The 13,963-nt window shown below is 44.9% G+C and overlaps 1 protein-coding gene across 2 annotated transcripts in view; it reads left to right on the top strand.

The window, feature by feature from the left end:
• LOC105491142 (multifunctional ROCO family signaling regulator 1) overlaps positions 1–13,963 on the top strand; it is a 109,219-nt gene that overhangs the window by 92,220 nt on the left and 3,036 nt on the right. Inside the window, exon 2 of one of the 2 annotated variants that reach the window (XM_011757300.2) lies at positions 3,494–3,620. The exons of the other annotated variant lie outside the window; for it this stretch is intronic. Within the exon in view, the coding sequence (XP_011755602.2) occupies positions 3,494–3,620 (127 nt within the window). The remainder of the gene's footprint in view (positions 1–3,493; positions 3,621–13,963) is intronic. 2 annotated transcript variants of the gene reach the window in all.

Raw genomic sequence — 13,963 nt, 5'->3', positions numbered from 1 at the left:
TCTGCCCACCTTGGCCTCCCAAAGTGCTGGGATTACAGGTGTGAGCCACTGCCCCCAGCCTGTTATTTCAAATTCTCTGGCAAAATGATCTGACCACCGCAAGCTATGATATACTAGCCAAGAAGCCCGCTGCACCAGGCTGGTGCCAGGGATGGGTGCTGAGGACAGGGACTTGGCATCCATCCGCAGTTGTTATTCTGAGTGCCTAGGCAGATAAAAGCAGGTGGAGCTGGGACCCGTGTGGAATTCCAACCAGGAGAGAGTTTTCAGAGGAAACTAAAGAGGCCCCATCTGTGTTCAAGCCCTGGGGATGATTTTAGGACAACAGTAGAACTTGAAAATACCAGGCAAGGAGCTAGGTGAGGGCAGTCCCAGAAGTAAGGGTGTTAAGAGACTGGGGTGCCCACAGCACCTTCTCGTTGGAGTCCTAGCTCTTGTGGTGCATGGTAGGTGGGTTGGTTTACAGACGTGCAGCTCTCTGTGGGACTTGGAGCAAATCTGTTAAACTCAGTGAGCTTCTGACTTATTAATTGATGTTTGGACTGGACGCCTTCCAGGTTCCAGTCTAGCTGGAACATGCTGTTACTTGGGTTCATTTTATTACTTTGATAAGCATTTAACGTTTACATTTTGAGCTTGCATTTTTATATTTGGGGGTCTTTTCCTAGCTGGTGTTTGAAGTACAGTTCTGATATCCACATATCCATGCTACAAGCTAATGATGCTAAATTAACTTTTGTAGCAGTTTGCTGTTTACGGGAGTTTGGTTAAGGAACTCAAATTACATTCAGTTAATATTGCGTGACACTATATAAAAATATTCACATCAGGAAATTAATGTCTTTCATAAAAGTATGCCGCTTAGTTTATTAATTTAAAATGGTGTTTTTAGATTGCTCATTTAGGAACGATGAGTTCTGGCATAAAGAAGCAGTCCCTGCTTTGGGAGGAGGCATTAGCCTGGGGGCAAAGAGTAAGGGCCCCAGAAGTGGGTTCCCAAGGTCACATCCCAAGTCTGCCAGTGGTTAGCTCCTGACTCTGGGTACGTTGCGTAACCTCCCTGAGCATTAGCATCCTCATTTGTAAAATGAGAATAAACCATCTAGGGGCATTGTGAAGATTAAACGAGGTGTACATTTAAAACTGCCAGCCCGGTGCTGACATGGGCATGTGCTGTCAGTGTGGGCTTTGCGGGGGATGAGACATTTAGAAATACGGTATTTTTGTTTTGTTTTGCTTTTTGAGACAGAGTCTCATTCTGTCACCCAGGCTGGAGTGCAGTGACCTGATCTCAGTTCACTGAAACCTCTGCCTCCCAGGTTCAAGTGATTTTCATGCCTCAGACTCCCGAATAGCTGGGATTACAGGCACCCGCCACCACGCCTGGCTGATTTTTGTATTTTTAGTAGAGACTGGGTTTCACCATGTTGGCCAGGCTGGTCTTAAACTCCTGGGCTCAAGCCATCTACCCACCTCGGCCTCCCAAAGTGCTGGGATTGAGGTGTGAACCACCATGCCCAGCCAGAAATATAGTACTTTGAGGCAAAGGAATTGCATATCATGATATGTCAGCAGATACAGTGGTCCCTTTATCCATGGTTTCACTTTCTGTGATTTCAGTTACCTGCAGTCAACTGTGGTCCAAATACATGTGAATGCAGCAGAATAATATATTTTGAGAGACTATATTCATGTAACTTTAATTATTAATACAGTATATTATCATTGTCCTATTTATTGTTGTTAATTTCTTACTGTGCTTAATTTTTAAATTAAACTTTATCATAGGTATCTACTTATAGGCAAATACATAGCCTTTATAGTGTTTGGTACTGTCCTCAGTTTCAGGCATCCGCTGGGGGGCTTGGAACGCATCTCCCAGGGATGAGGGGACTGCTGTTCTTTGGAGTCTCTAGAATTTCTTTTTTTCTTTTTCTTTTCTTTCTTTCTTTTTTTGAGACAGATTCTTACTCTGTCACCCAGGCTGAAATGCAGTGGCACAATCTCGGCTCACTGCAACCTCCGCCTCCCAGGTTGAAGCGAGTCACCTGCCTCAGCCTCCTGAGTAGCTGGGACTACAGGCACCTGCCACCAACGCCTGGCTAATTTTTGTATTTTTAGTAGAGATGGGGTTTCACCATATTGGCCAGGCTGGTCTCGAATTCCTGACCTTGTGATCCACCTGCCTCGGCCTCCCAAAGTTCTGGGATTACAGGCATAAGCCATTGCGCCCAGCCTGGAGTCTCTAGAATTTCAAGTCAGCAGTAGAAGTGGTTGGTGCATAGAGTTGAAGTTTTAATTGCGGTAGTGTCTTTCCCCAGTTGGCGTACATTTCACATCCTTGATTTGGTTAATTGACTTTCTAGAAGCCAGACATGGTGGCTCACACTTGTCATCCCAGCACTTTGAGAGGCTGAGGTGGGAGGATTGCTTGAGGCTAGAAGTTTGAGACCAGCCTGGGAAACATATCGAGACTCCCGTCACTACAAAAATAAAGGAAAAGGTTAACATTTAGCCAGATGTAGTGCTGCCTACCTGTGGTCCCAGCTACTCAGGAGTCTGAGGTGGGAGGATCACTGAGCCTGGGAGATTGAGGCTGCAGCGAGCTATGATTAGTCCACTGCACTTCAGCCTGGGTGACAAAGCAAGACCCTGTCTCAAAAACAACAACAAAAAATTTAGTTCCTGGGTTTAAGTAGGGCAGTTTAAACAATAATGTGTCCCATCTTCAGCCAGGAGCTGTTTCTTGAGTACTCTGAGAAAGGGCATGGTGCCCTGGGTATGTGGATGAGAGAATGGAAGTAATCACTGCTTTTAGAGATTTAGTGATCTAGTTGAAGAGAGATTACATCCAGGGCATGCAGAGTAATAGCCTTCCTTTAGGTACTGTGGTGATCCATTAGGTTAATTATGTGTCTAGATAGTGTTGTGTTGGTGCATCCACTTCACACATACCTATCAGGGCAGTCCCCTTGCCCGGAGGAGGCTGGGCTCATCTTAGGCTGTTTGCCTTTTTAACACCTTTAGTCTGCTGTGTTTCCAGATCATTTATACAGGGCTTTGAACGGTTGCTGTGGTCTGCTTGAGTCCCATCTGCCCCAAATCCTAATTATGAACACCTCCTTGGCAGCCCTTGCTTCAGTGGGCTCTGGGGACTCTGGCTCAGCCGGTGACATCTAGATAAAGATCCCTGGAGTCAGTCTGTTAGAAGGAAGGTGAGCAGAGCAGTGACAGATGCTGTCTTTGTCTAGTGTGGGCCTTCCTGCCATGACCACGAGAATTTTCTCCACGGTGACGCAGAGGAGAATGTAGGTGTTGGAGCCGGCGCCCAGGCAATTCTGCTGTTCTTGGTTGCACATTTGTTCTCAGACCCTTCGCTGCTTCACCTCTGCCCTTCTCCCCCTGCTCCCATCCCCAAGCAGTGCTTTCTTTGTAAAGTGAGCCCATTTTTAGGGCACATCTCCGTAACACATTTTTCTCTCTCCTCCTGCAGGGGAGTTGCTGAGTCAGCCCAGACCAGAAGGAGTGGCAGAGATCATTTGCCCCAAGAACGGCAGCGAGCGAGTGAATGTTGCCTTGGTTTACCCACCCACGCCGACTGTGATCAGCCCCTGTTCCAAGTGAGTTCCCAAAGTCCCTCTAGCCCCCGGACCCGGCTCCTGATCCCGGCCCCATAGATACGACAACAAACATCCAGGTTAAACTGCATCTGCACAAACCTTGCAAAGTCCTCCTGAACAGACATAATTCTTCTGGGTAACATCAGCTTCATGACTTATGCAGCAAAACAGGAACTTTTATTTCCTCTTTTCTGTGATTTTTTTTTTTCATAAAGTCAGAACATTTTTTTAACAGCCTTTTTGAGATGTCATTCACATAACACAGTTCACTTACCTAAGTGTACAGTTCATTGGTTTTTAGTTTATTTGCAGGTATATGCAACCAAAAAGAAAATTTTTTTTTTTTGAGACGGAGTCTCACTCTGTTGCCCAAGCAGGAGTGCAGTGGCGCGATCTCGGCTCACTGCAAGCTCCGCCTCCCGGGTTCATGCCATTCTCCTGCCTCAGCCTCCCGAGTAGCTGGGACTACAGATGCCCGCCACCACACCCAGCTAATTTTTTTGTATTTTTAGTAGAGACGGGGTTTCACCGTGTTAGCCAGGATGATCTTGATCTCCTGACCTCGTGATCCGTCCGTCTTGGCCTCCCAAAGTGCTGGGGTTACAAAAGAACATATTTTTTTGATGGGCAGTCTTACTTAACTCTGTCATTGCAGAATTAAGTTGGCTCTCACATCCAAAAACAGTGCAGGCCCATTCCATGAGCACAGCCTGCAGAAAGTCAGTAATAGATTGTTTTTTGTTGCATGGTTCTGATTTTTGAGTCAGTCCTTGAAAATCAAGGGCTGTGCAGTTTGCCACCACCTTGCCCCCAAATGGGCTTGAAGACAGAGAATGTACACGTGCAAAGTACATTTTGGATAGAACATTAGAGGTTACTATTCTAGATAACACTCATCCTGTTTGTTTGGGTTTTGTGTATGTGTTTTTTTGTTTTGTTTTGCTTGTATTAAGAACCAAATAGACCACTTTTTACCTCAGATCCTGAAAAGCAGCAGCCACAATATTCTCGGGTGAGGTCTCATTATCTGCGTGATGTCAGCACCATGATTTCTCCAGCACAGTATTCATATCCATGCAGCAAACTCGACTTTTTCTTCCTAGCTGGCCACATGGAATTTTTTAATGAAAAAATTATATATGAATCCAAGCCTTTTTTTTAGGGAGGTCAGAAAGTGTGCCTTTGGGAATTGTGACCTGTCATCTCCTCTTGGGAAACTTGCTGTCCAGCCGCATTCCAGGCAGTGTGACAGGTGTCCGTGGCTCGCCCCTCACATGGCAGCTGTCCTGCCTTTGGTGTGCTCCCTGCAAAGCGAGGGTTCCCAGTGGCATTCTCATTCATTAGCTGCTGCAGTAGAAGTAGGGGGCACCCGGCTCAGTGCCCCGTTTCTCCAAACTGGGAAACTCATTACATAGAACATCCTTAATCTATCCTTGCTGGAAAATATCACTGAACACCCAAGGGAAACTCTTATCTAATGCCCTTGTGTTCAGAGTACTATTTAACTATCATGTGCGTGGTTTAATTTATCACTGACTCTGAGACATTGTGAATCTTGAAGTGCTTCTTAAATATTAAAATAGGACTACAGAATAACTATTATTAGGTTGGTGCAAAAGTAATTGTGAAATTACTTTTAACCAGAATAACCAGAATAATCCCCTGTCCTGAACATATCAAACAACAGAAATTTTATTGTTTTTTTTAAATTTCTTTGAAATTGTACACATTGGTCCCTTTCTTTCAGATACACCTGGGTGAGGATGGATAAGGGGATATTATGTGTTTTCTTTTTCTTCTCTCTCTCTCTCTCTTTTTTTTTTAATACCCCGTAAGTTCTTAAAGCTCAAGGGGATATTACAGAACCAGCAAGGTATGAAACAGAGGAAACAAAAATTAAATATACTTTGCATTGGCATAAACTTTCCAGAGCCAAGAGAGACATGAACCTATTGTTTTGCCCTAGCCACATGCCGTCGCATAGGTGCAGTACCACATGCCGTCGCATAGGTGCAATAGAGGTAGGAGTTAAAATATCCATTTGTACGAGAAACCTTCCCGGCACCGAGCCAGCTTTATCAGTGCTTTCCCGTGGGCTTCTTGTACTGCCACAGAAAGACCACATCTATACCAACCTGAAACAAATGTTAGCAGCTTCTCTCTCAACAGTGTGTTGAACCCGAACGAACAAGCAGCCTTAAAGGCTTGGATAAGCTGCGGTACGTGGCGGCAGACATCTAGATGCTGAGGGAGCCTCTTTAGGGATGAACCACTTTTGACCTAGCGATCAGAATCATTTTATTTTGAAATAGGTTAAAAAAGAAAGTCTCATGAAATGGATGACAGCTTTGCAACATAATTCTCAACTCTAAATGAAGGAATATTCTCCACATAGGAAAGTTTCATATTCCTGGCAAGACGTTTCTTGGACATTACCATATTTTACTGCAGCCGCAAGGGGTAAATGATCTCTTGTGTGACTTTATAGGAAAGCACACGTAGATGTGAAGCCTGTGCTCAAGCTGCCCAGTGTTCCCCCACCTTCGCAGCCTTAAGCACCCACAGTTTACATCCATGAACACAAAACGAAAACAAAACCATGTGGAGGCCGGACCAGCCTCCGGGGAAGGTCCCATTCATGGGTGGATGACAGTGGATTGGAAGCCGGAGATTTGGGGTGATCCATGAGGATAGCTGGCAAAGAAGGTAGTTAAGTCAACACAGCTTGGGCCTGAACCTGAGACTTGGGGTCTCAGCAGGCGCTAGACATTGGAAGTCCGGGGCTATTGCACTGGCTTTCAACTCCAGCCAAAGTAACTTAAGCAGGTCACCATAGAGGTCAGGCTTTTTTTTTTTTTTTTTTTTTTTTTTTGACAAAGGGTCTCAGTCTGTCACCCAGGCTGGAGTGCAGTGGTGCAATCTCAGCTCATGGCAACCTCCACCTCCAGGGTTCAAGTGATTCTTCTGCCTTAGCCTCCTGAGTAGCTAGGACTACAGGTGTACGCCACCACATCTGGCTAATTTTTTGTATTTTTTTGGTAGAGACGGGGTTTCACCATGTTGGCTGGGCTGGTCTCGAACTCCTAACCTCAAGTGATCCGCCTGCCTCAGCCTCCCAAAATGCTGGGATGACAGGCATGAGCCACCATGCCTGGCCAAAGTCAGACTTTCTTAATCAGATATGTTAAGTTAGAATTTCTCAGGGAAGGGACCAGGCATGAGTCATTAAAAAACAAAAGAAGCCACCCAGATGAGTCTAACATGTGTACACAACTTTCTGATGGCTCAGTTTTCCAGTCCATGCCTCTAAGGGTGGGCTCCCTGGCCAGTGGGGCCTTAAGACTGCTCTGTGGTCAATACCTGCTCTGCAGCCCAAAGGCAAAACTGTCCATGCTGTCTGCTCTCAGCCTCAGCACAGTCCCTGCCACTCTCAGATAAGGTGAACATATCACCTACTGTTCAAATCACGAGAGGATTGAGAGTGATGGGACGGCTGTCAGTCATCATGCCGGGATGATGGGTGCCCACCAGAAGGCTCCTAGGTACACCAGAATAATCACCCTAGGTGATTGCTGGCCGGTGTGGGGCTTAGGTGGCTGATCTAGATCTTATGATGGTTTTTAAAAAGACATTCCAAGCTCTTCTTTGACTGGTTTACCCCTCTCCTTTATTGGTCAAATCAGAGACTTGTCATTTAACTGCCTTTGACTAAAGGTGCTGCAATGCTTTCTTTATAAAGAAGAAACCATAGATAACTGTTACCTGATTGGCCTTTTTAAATGAATTCCAAGCTTTTCTATTTCTAATTTTTAAAAATTTCTAGATGTTTTATTCCCCCATGGGGAGAGACAGAGAATAAGGAGTAGGTAGTGATTTTTTTTTTTTTTTTTTTAAGAACATGATTTACTCTTATAACTTGTCTCAGTGGATTGGTGGTTGAGGTTTCCACCAGCGTTTCATTGGGAAGAGGTTTCAGGAACAGGATGAAATGCCTCGCCTTCTGCACCTCCCCCTCCAGGGAGAAACAGGAGCTGAGTGGCTTCTTGTCCCCTTTGCTGATTATCAGATAGAAATGTGAGTAATTTCCATATCTCGAGTTGATTTTCAAGGATACCTGCATTTAAGATGAGGTGAACATTCACCTAGTAGCAGATTTGCCTGGGTTGCTCTGAAATTCTGACCTCTTCCACTATACCGATTGTGACAGATACATTTTTAAAAGCTTTATTGATGTATAATTTCCATACCAGACAACTCGCCCGTGCAATGATTACTGATGTATTTACAGAGTTGTATTTATACAACCATCACCACAATCTAATTTTAGAACGTTTTCTTCACCCCAAAAAGAAATCTGCTGCCTATTTTCAGTTAACTTGTGTCTTATCCAACACCTAGTTCATGCAGTCAGTAAGTTTTTTGTTGTTGTTTTTCTGTTTTGTTTTGTTTTTTGAGATGAAGTCTTACTCTGTAGCCCAGGCTGGAGTGCGGTGGCATGATCTCGGCTCACCACAACCTCCACCTCCTGGGTTCGAGCAATTCTCTTGCCTTAGCCTCCAGAGTAGCTGGGATTACAGGCACGCGCCACTGCACCTGGCTAATTTTTTATTTTTTGTATTCTTAGTAGAGACGGGGTTTCACCATGTTGGCCAGGCTGGTCTTGAACTCCCGACCTCAGGTAATACACCCGCCTTGGCCTCCCAAAGTGTTAGGATCACAGGCGTGAGCCACACGCCCGGCCAATATTTTTAGTGTCACTTTCAGGAATGGTTTTGCTGGCTGGTATGTTAGTATGAAGCAGATTTCCCAGTTTTTTGTTTGCTTTTTGCTTTGTTTTTTTGTTTTTGTTTTGTTTTGTTTAGAGACAAGAGTCTTACTCCTTCACCCAGGCTGGAGTACAGTGGCGTGATCTCGGCTCACTGCAACCTCTGCCCCCTGGGTTCAAGTGATTCTCCTGTTAGTCCCCGAGTAGCTGGGACTACAGGCGCATGCCACCATGCCCGGCTAATTTTTGTATTTTTAGTAGAGACGGGGTTTCACCGTGTTAGCCAGGATGGTCTCGATCTCCTGACCTCGTGATCCGCCCGCCGCAGCCTCCCAAAGTGCTGGGATTACAGGCATGAGCCACTGCACCCAGCCGATTTCTGAGTTTTAAAGAGGTTCTCATAAACACGTTATCCTTGGCACAGTTCAGTCTAAAGACAGTGGCTTGTCTTGCTCCTCCCACTGCCAGCCCCCTATTTCCTGGATGGTGGAGAGGAGCTGGAGCTGCTTGGAGAGCTCCTCCTTTAGAACTTCTTCATGGCAGCCTAATTAGACCCTAGATATTTCAGGGGTACTGAGCCTTGACATTAGGAGTCAAAACAGAGGGCAAACATATACTTCCGGTGGGCAAGGTAGGAAGCAAGTAGAACGCATAATCTTTTAAAGCTTTTATTCGTGAATTCCTGTCTCTGTCCAGCTACTCTTCAGGGTGAGACCGAATATTCCAGTTCCCAGGGAGCGTGAGCTTCTCTGGACAAATGACAGCTTGCTGGTTGCGTTTCATTCTCAGGGATCCTGCAGAATGCTTCTCTTTCTCCTTCCAAAGAGCTTTAGAGCAACTCCCTCCTCCACCAAACTGAAGACTCTTCGATAACCTGCCAGATAACCCAGTTTATCTACTGATTTTTGTGTAAAAGACCAAGAAAATTCAACAGGTCATCGTATGACAATGTTTTACCTTAAGGTATTACTGGAATGCGACCCACATTCTGACATGTGGTTTCTTAATGGACTGACCCTTGAATGTACAGGAAGTGGGCATGTGTTACTCTTGTTTCCTGGTGGTTGACGTTTCTCCTGCAGCAATACCGTATCTGTCTGTGCTCCGATATGTGGGGAGTGGTGGGAGTTCTGAGACTGAAGAAGGAAGTTCATTCTGATTTTGGCTGATCATGTATTATAGAATTACCAAAAAAAAAAAAAAAAAAAAAGGTGGGGGTGGTTTGAAAATTGTTGAGCTAAGCTTTCTCCTTTTTTAGGAAGTACTACTAATAATAGAGGGGAAGGCTGAGTTACTGCATTTCAAAATTCCCTTTTAAAATGTTGGATTATTGCCTATATACCGTAGAGTTCCCATTCAAGCAAGATCCCCACTAAATTCCAGTTACTTGCTGTTTGTAACTATTCTCAAAAGTACCGTGATGACTTTGCACAGGAATTTCGGCAGTAGCATCGTTTTGACATAAAGACATTTAAGACCAATTGCAGTTGCCTTTCATAAAAAGCAGGATGAAGTTTGTAGCCTTTATATCACCAAATAAACAGGCCATGTATGTCTACTAGCACACAAATTAGTATGAACTTGATAAAAGATTTTTAAAAAGCAATGGCATGAGATGAATTAGGCTTCGTCACAATGGAGAATTTTTCACTGACCGCAGAATTTTAAAATACAGAGGGTGAGGAAGGGATGGTGTTTGATAAGAAAAGGCCGCTTGTGGACGTTGCCTGTGGGGCATTTCACATCGATTTGCATTGATTTGTTTTGTTCTATGCAAGGAGTGAGACAGCTCTTTGCCTTGCTGTTTTAACAAGCTGGGAGGAATTGTGTTTCTTTAATTATTTAGTCTCCCATCAGCCACACTGATACTGGAATTTTTCCCTCTCTGCTTGGGTATCTTCATACTTTCTTGGAAAATTAAGTGGAAAAGATAGTGCTTCTTTTCCTTATGCCATCATTTTTACTGTACCCAAACTGTGACTTTAGGAGCACCAATTTTTAAGGGTAAGTCTCCGTGAAGCAGAGAGAATTTCTTAAATAGGTAAGGCCCTCTTGAGGACTCGGAGAGATTAGAGGGGATATGGGGGTGTTGGGATGAAGAGATTTTGGAGAGCAGGAATCCTAGACAAACCTTATACTTCTCTAGAATCAAGTTGCTTGTGGGAATTAGGAAGAAGGGAACTGCTTGATTCTTTTGCTTAATTTACTATGATATTGCATAGATAGTGATCTTAGATCCTTGTTCAAAAAAGGAAGTCATTTTTTAAAAATTTTACTATTATGCAGAAATCAAACATCAGGTGGGTCCACACCTTCAGGAACTACACAGGGAAGTACCGGGATGGTCACACGGAGGGAGAGGAAGGGACTGGGGGCATGAGGGGAAGAATGGGCAAGACCGGGTAGGCAGGTCTAGGACAGGCTCATCTGAATAATCTGTGGCCCTGGGGCAGATGGGTTGCCTTAGTTGTCTGGCACCTGGCTCGGGGGCAGGTGGATGGTGGCCTACAGTGTGAGAGCCAGTAAAGGAGGTGTTCCGGGTGTGGGTTCAGGATTAGTTGGTTTGTATTTGAAGAGTGTACTCCGGGCAAGTTGTTTTACCATCTCTAGGAATTGGCTAATCCTGGGAGAGACAGTCCCTCCAGAGTCTGCAAGGCTCAGGATAGGAAAGCACCAGAATACAGAAAATAAAAGACATAGTTAATACAGCACGCCATGGCTTCAGTTTCAGCCTAAGCATCTCAGTACCTTGAGTTATAATTTCTTTGTTGCATCCCGAAAGGGCAGATTTCGATTCCCTAACCTGGGAGGACTCAGGGGCTGGGCGCCCCCTAGGCTGGCCCCTCCCTTCAACTCCAGACCTCTGTTTCCAGTGTCTCACCTGGCATCATCATCCCTGGATGTCCTGTAGGCCTCACAGGCGTGCAGCTGAATTTATTGCCTTCCTCCCCCAAAGTTCTTCCTCAATCTGTGACCTGTCTTTGGCAACGGGGTAGCTTTGCACCATCGGCCCCAAGCTAGGAGTCCGTGAGCCTCAATGCTTTCCTCTGCTTTCTTCCCTGTGTGTAGTAATTCTCCAACACCTTTTATCCCATCCCATCAGTGTCCTGACATGAATGAATTTGACCCATATCTTCAGCTCCAGCCTCGGGCTTCTTTCTAGGGCCTGACCCCCCACCCCAGCCACCACTTCCCCCATCTCTGCCAAGGTTCCTGTGACTGAGTCTCAGCTGGCTGCCTGCTCTCTTATCTTTTTGTCCTTCAAACCAACATTAATTATCTTTTAACATCAGACCCCATCATGTCTCTCCCTCTTCAAAAGCCTTGGATGGCTTCCTGGTGATAACAGGCTCAAGTTCAAACCTCCTGGCCATGGCTCACAAGGCCCTGCACAATCAGACCCCAGGCACTCTGCCAACACACAGGACACTCTCTTTCTGTGGGAGGTCAACCATGGTGGGCCCTGGCTACCTCTCAGTCCACTGGCTGGCTGCTGCCCTTCTCTCCTACCAGTGAAGGCCCATTGGTTGCTGAGGCCAAGATCATAGGTAACCTCCTCTGGGAAGCCACCGCTAATCATCCTCACTGTAACCAGTCACTCTGTTCTTCACGTTTCCTCAGTACTTTTTTGTTTGTTTCAGACAGAGTCTCAGTCTGTCACCCAGGCTGTGGTGTAGTAGCACAATCTTGGTTCACTGCAACCTCCGCCTCCTGGGTTCAAGCGATTATCCTGCCTCAGCTCCCCGAGTAGCTGGGACTACAGGCATGCACCACCACACCCGGCTCATTTTTGCATTTTTAGTAGAGACAGGGTTTTGCCATATTGGCCAGGCTGATCTCAAACTCTTGATCTCAGTTGATCCGTCTGCCTCAGTCTTCCAAACACTGGGATTACAGGCATGAGCTGCTGCACCTGGCTCTCTTCAATACTTTTTATATACCTCTTTTGGTAATAATCTCATAGTATCTTGGCTACTTTTTACCTGTGGCTGTTTCATCACATCTGACCCATCCATTCAATAGATCTTTGTTGAGTAATTATCCTCTAGTAGGCATTGGGCCGGGTGTTGAGGATACATAAAGCACTAAAATCAGATCCTGCCCTCCAGAACCTAATAGCCTCTTTGGAGAAGATGAGAATCAAAGCCATAATCAGACAAACTTGTCAGAGTCTAATTATAATTGAAACATGGTACCTGCCATGATAGGTGTATGAACAGAGTCCCGTAAGCACAGGGAAGAAGGAACTCTACCAGGAAGAATGAGAAAAAGTTCTAGGAAGTCGTATTTGAGGTGGGTCTTGAAGGAGGAGGACAAGTTTATGGAGATAGAGAGGTGGGGAGAAACAGAGAAGGCCGGTGATTTTGATGGTGGTTTTCTTTAGGTCCCAAATGTGGAAAAAGGCATAGATGTGAAACAATTTTCAAGCTGGTTGAACAATGGGATATTCCCTCTAGGTGCCCTTGATTAGGTATTCTTGTGTTTCTCAGTCTTACGTGTAGGCCGGGAGCAGACCGTCTGCATTTCCGAAGGTCTGTTAGATTCAGTGGGAAAATGTTTATGTAGCACATCTCTTCGTGAACCCAAAACTCACACCACCAAAGTTAGCTGCTGGGTTGAAACGTGTGTTTTTACACTGCCGTCCTTACAGTTAGGTTGATTATATTATTAGTTGAATTTGAGGCAGTTTTCAAAACGCTGTCTTCTGGGAGTTTACTATATGAATAGGCATTAAAAATATTCTTGTGGCAGAGTGCCGTAGAAATGTGAAATTCTTCCTAGGGCTCCAAATATCCAACTTCTCTTTTAGCTTTGGAGTCAGATCACCCTAGTGAAAGGCCTGGCTCTGCCACTCGCTAGTATGCACCCTTGGGGAAGTTATTTCACCTTTTGGAACCTTAGTTCCCTTCTTAGTAAGATGCTGATAAGACGGAGCTTACATGGTGGGATTGTCAGGAGTTGAAGATAAATAATGCGCTAGAGTGAACAGCCTAACTCCTGGCCTGTAGTTAGTAAATGAGAGGTTTTTGTTTTTCTTGGTTTGTTTGTTTTGGTGATGTCATTATTATCATGCTTGAACGAGCCCATGGCTGAATCCTGTAGGGACTGGAGAAGTGTTTAGGCAGATGCTGAATTATCAGTGTCCATGAAATCACTGTCTCCTAACGAGAGATGGGGGATTGCGGAAAACGAATCGTAACTCCTGTTTCCTTTCCTTTCAATATCTTTGTGTATTTTATTGAAAGTTGCTTAAAAAAACACACACACACTTTACAAAACATTCCATCACGTGTCATTGTAGGGAAGCAAAAATGAGAAAAACACTTGATATTTTTCCTATAACCATTTTACTGGAACTGAATGCCGCTTTGTTTATTTGCTGAGGCTGCAGTAGTCTCTTCATTCTATATTGATCAGACTCCAGATTTTCGAGGACAACTTAACGTATAACATTTTAAGTAAAATCATGCATTTTAGGTGGACAGACATCTCACTTTTTAGTATATATCCCTTCTCCTAGAGGATTATTTGGTGTGTGTCTATGTGTGACTGTGCGTGTTTATTGAAAGGAAACAGT

Source organism: Macaca nemestrina, chromosome 8 (assembly GCF_043159975.1).
Source record: "Macaca nemestrina isolate mMacNem1 chromosome 8, mMacNem.hap1, whole genome shotgun sequence".
Classification (NCBI taxonomy): Eukaryota; Metazoa; Chordata; class Mammalia; order Primates; family Cercopithecidae; genus Macaca; species Macaca nemestrina.
This window is presented reverse-complemented; position numbering and strand designations above follow the sequence as displayed.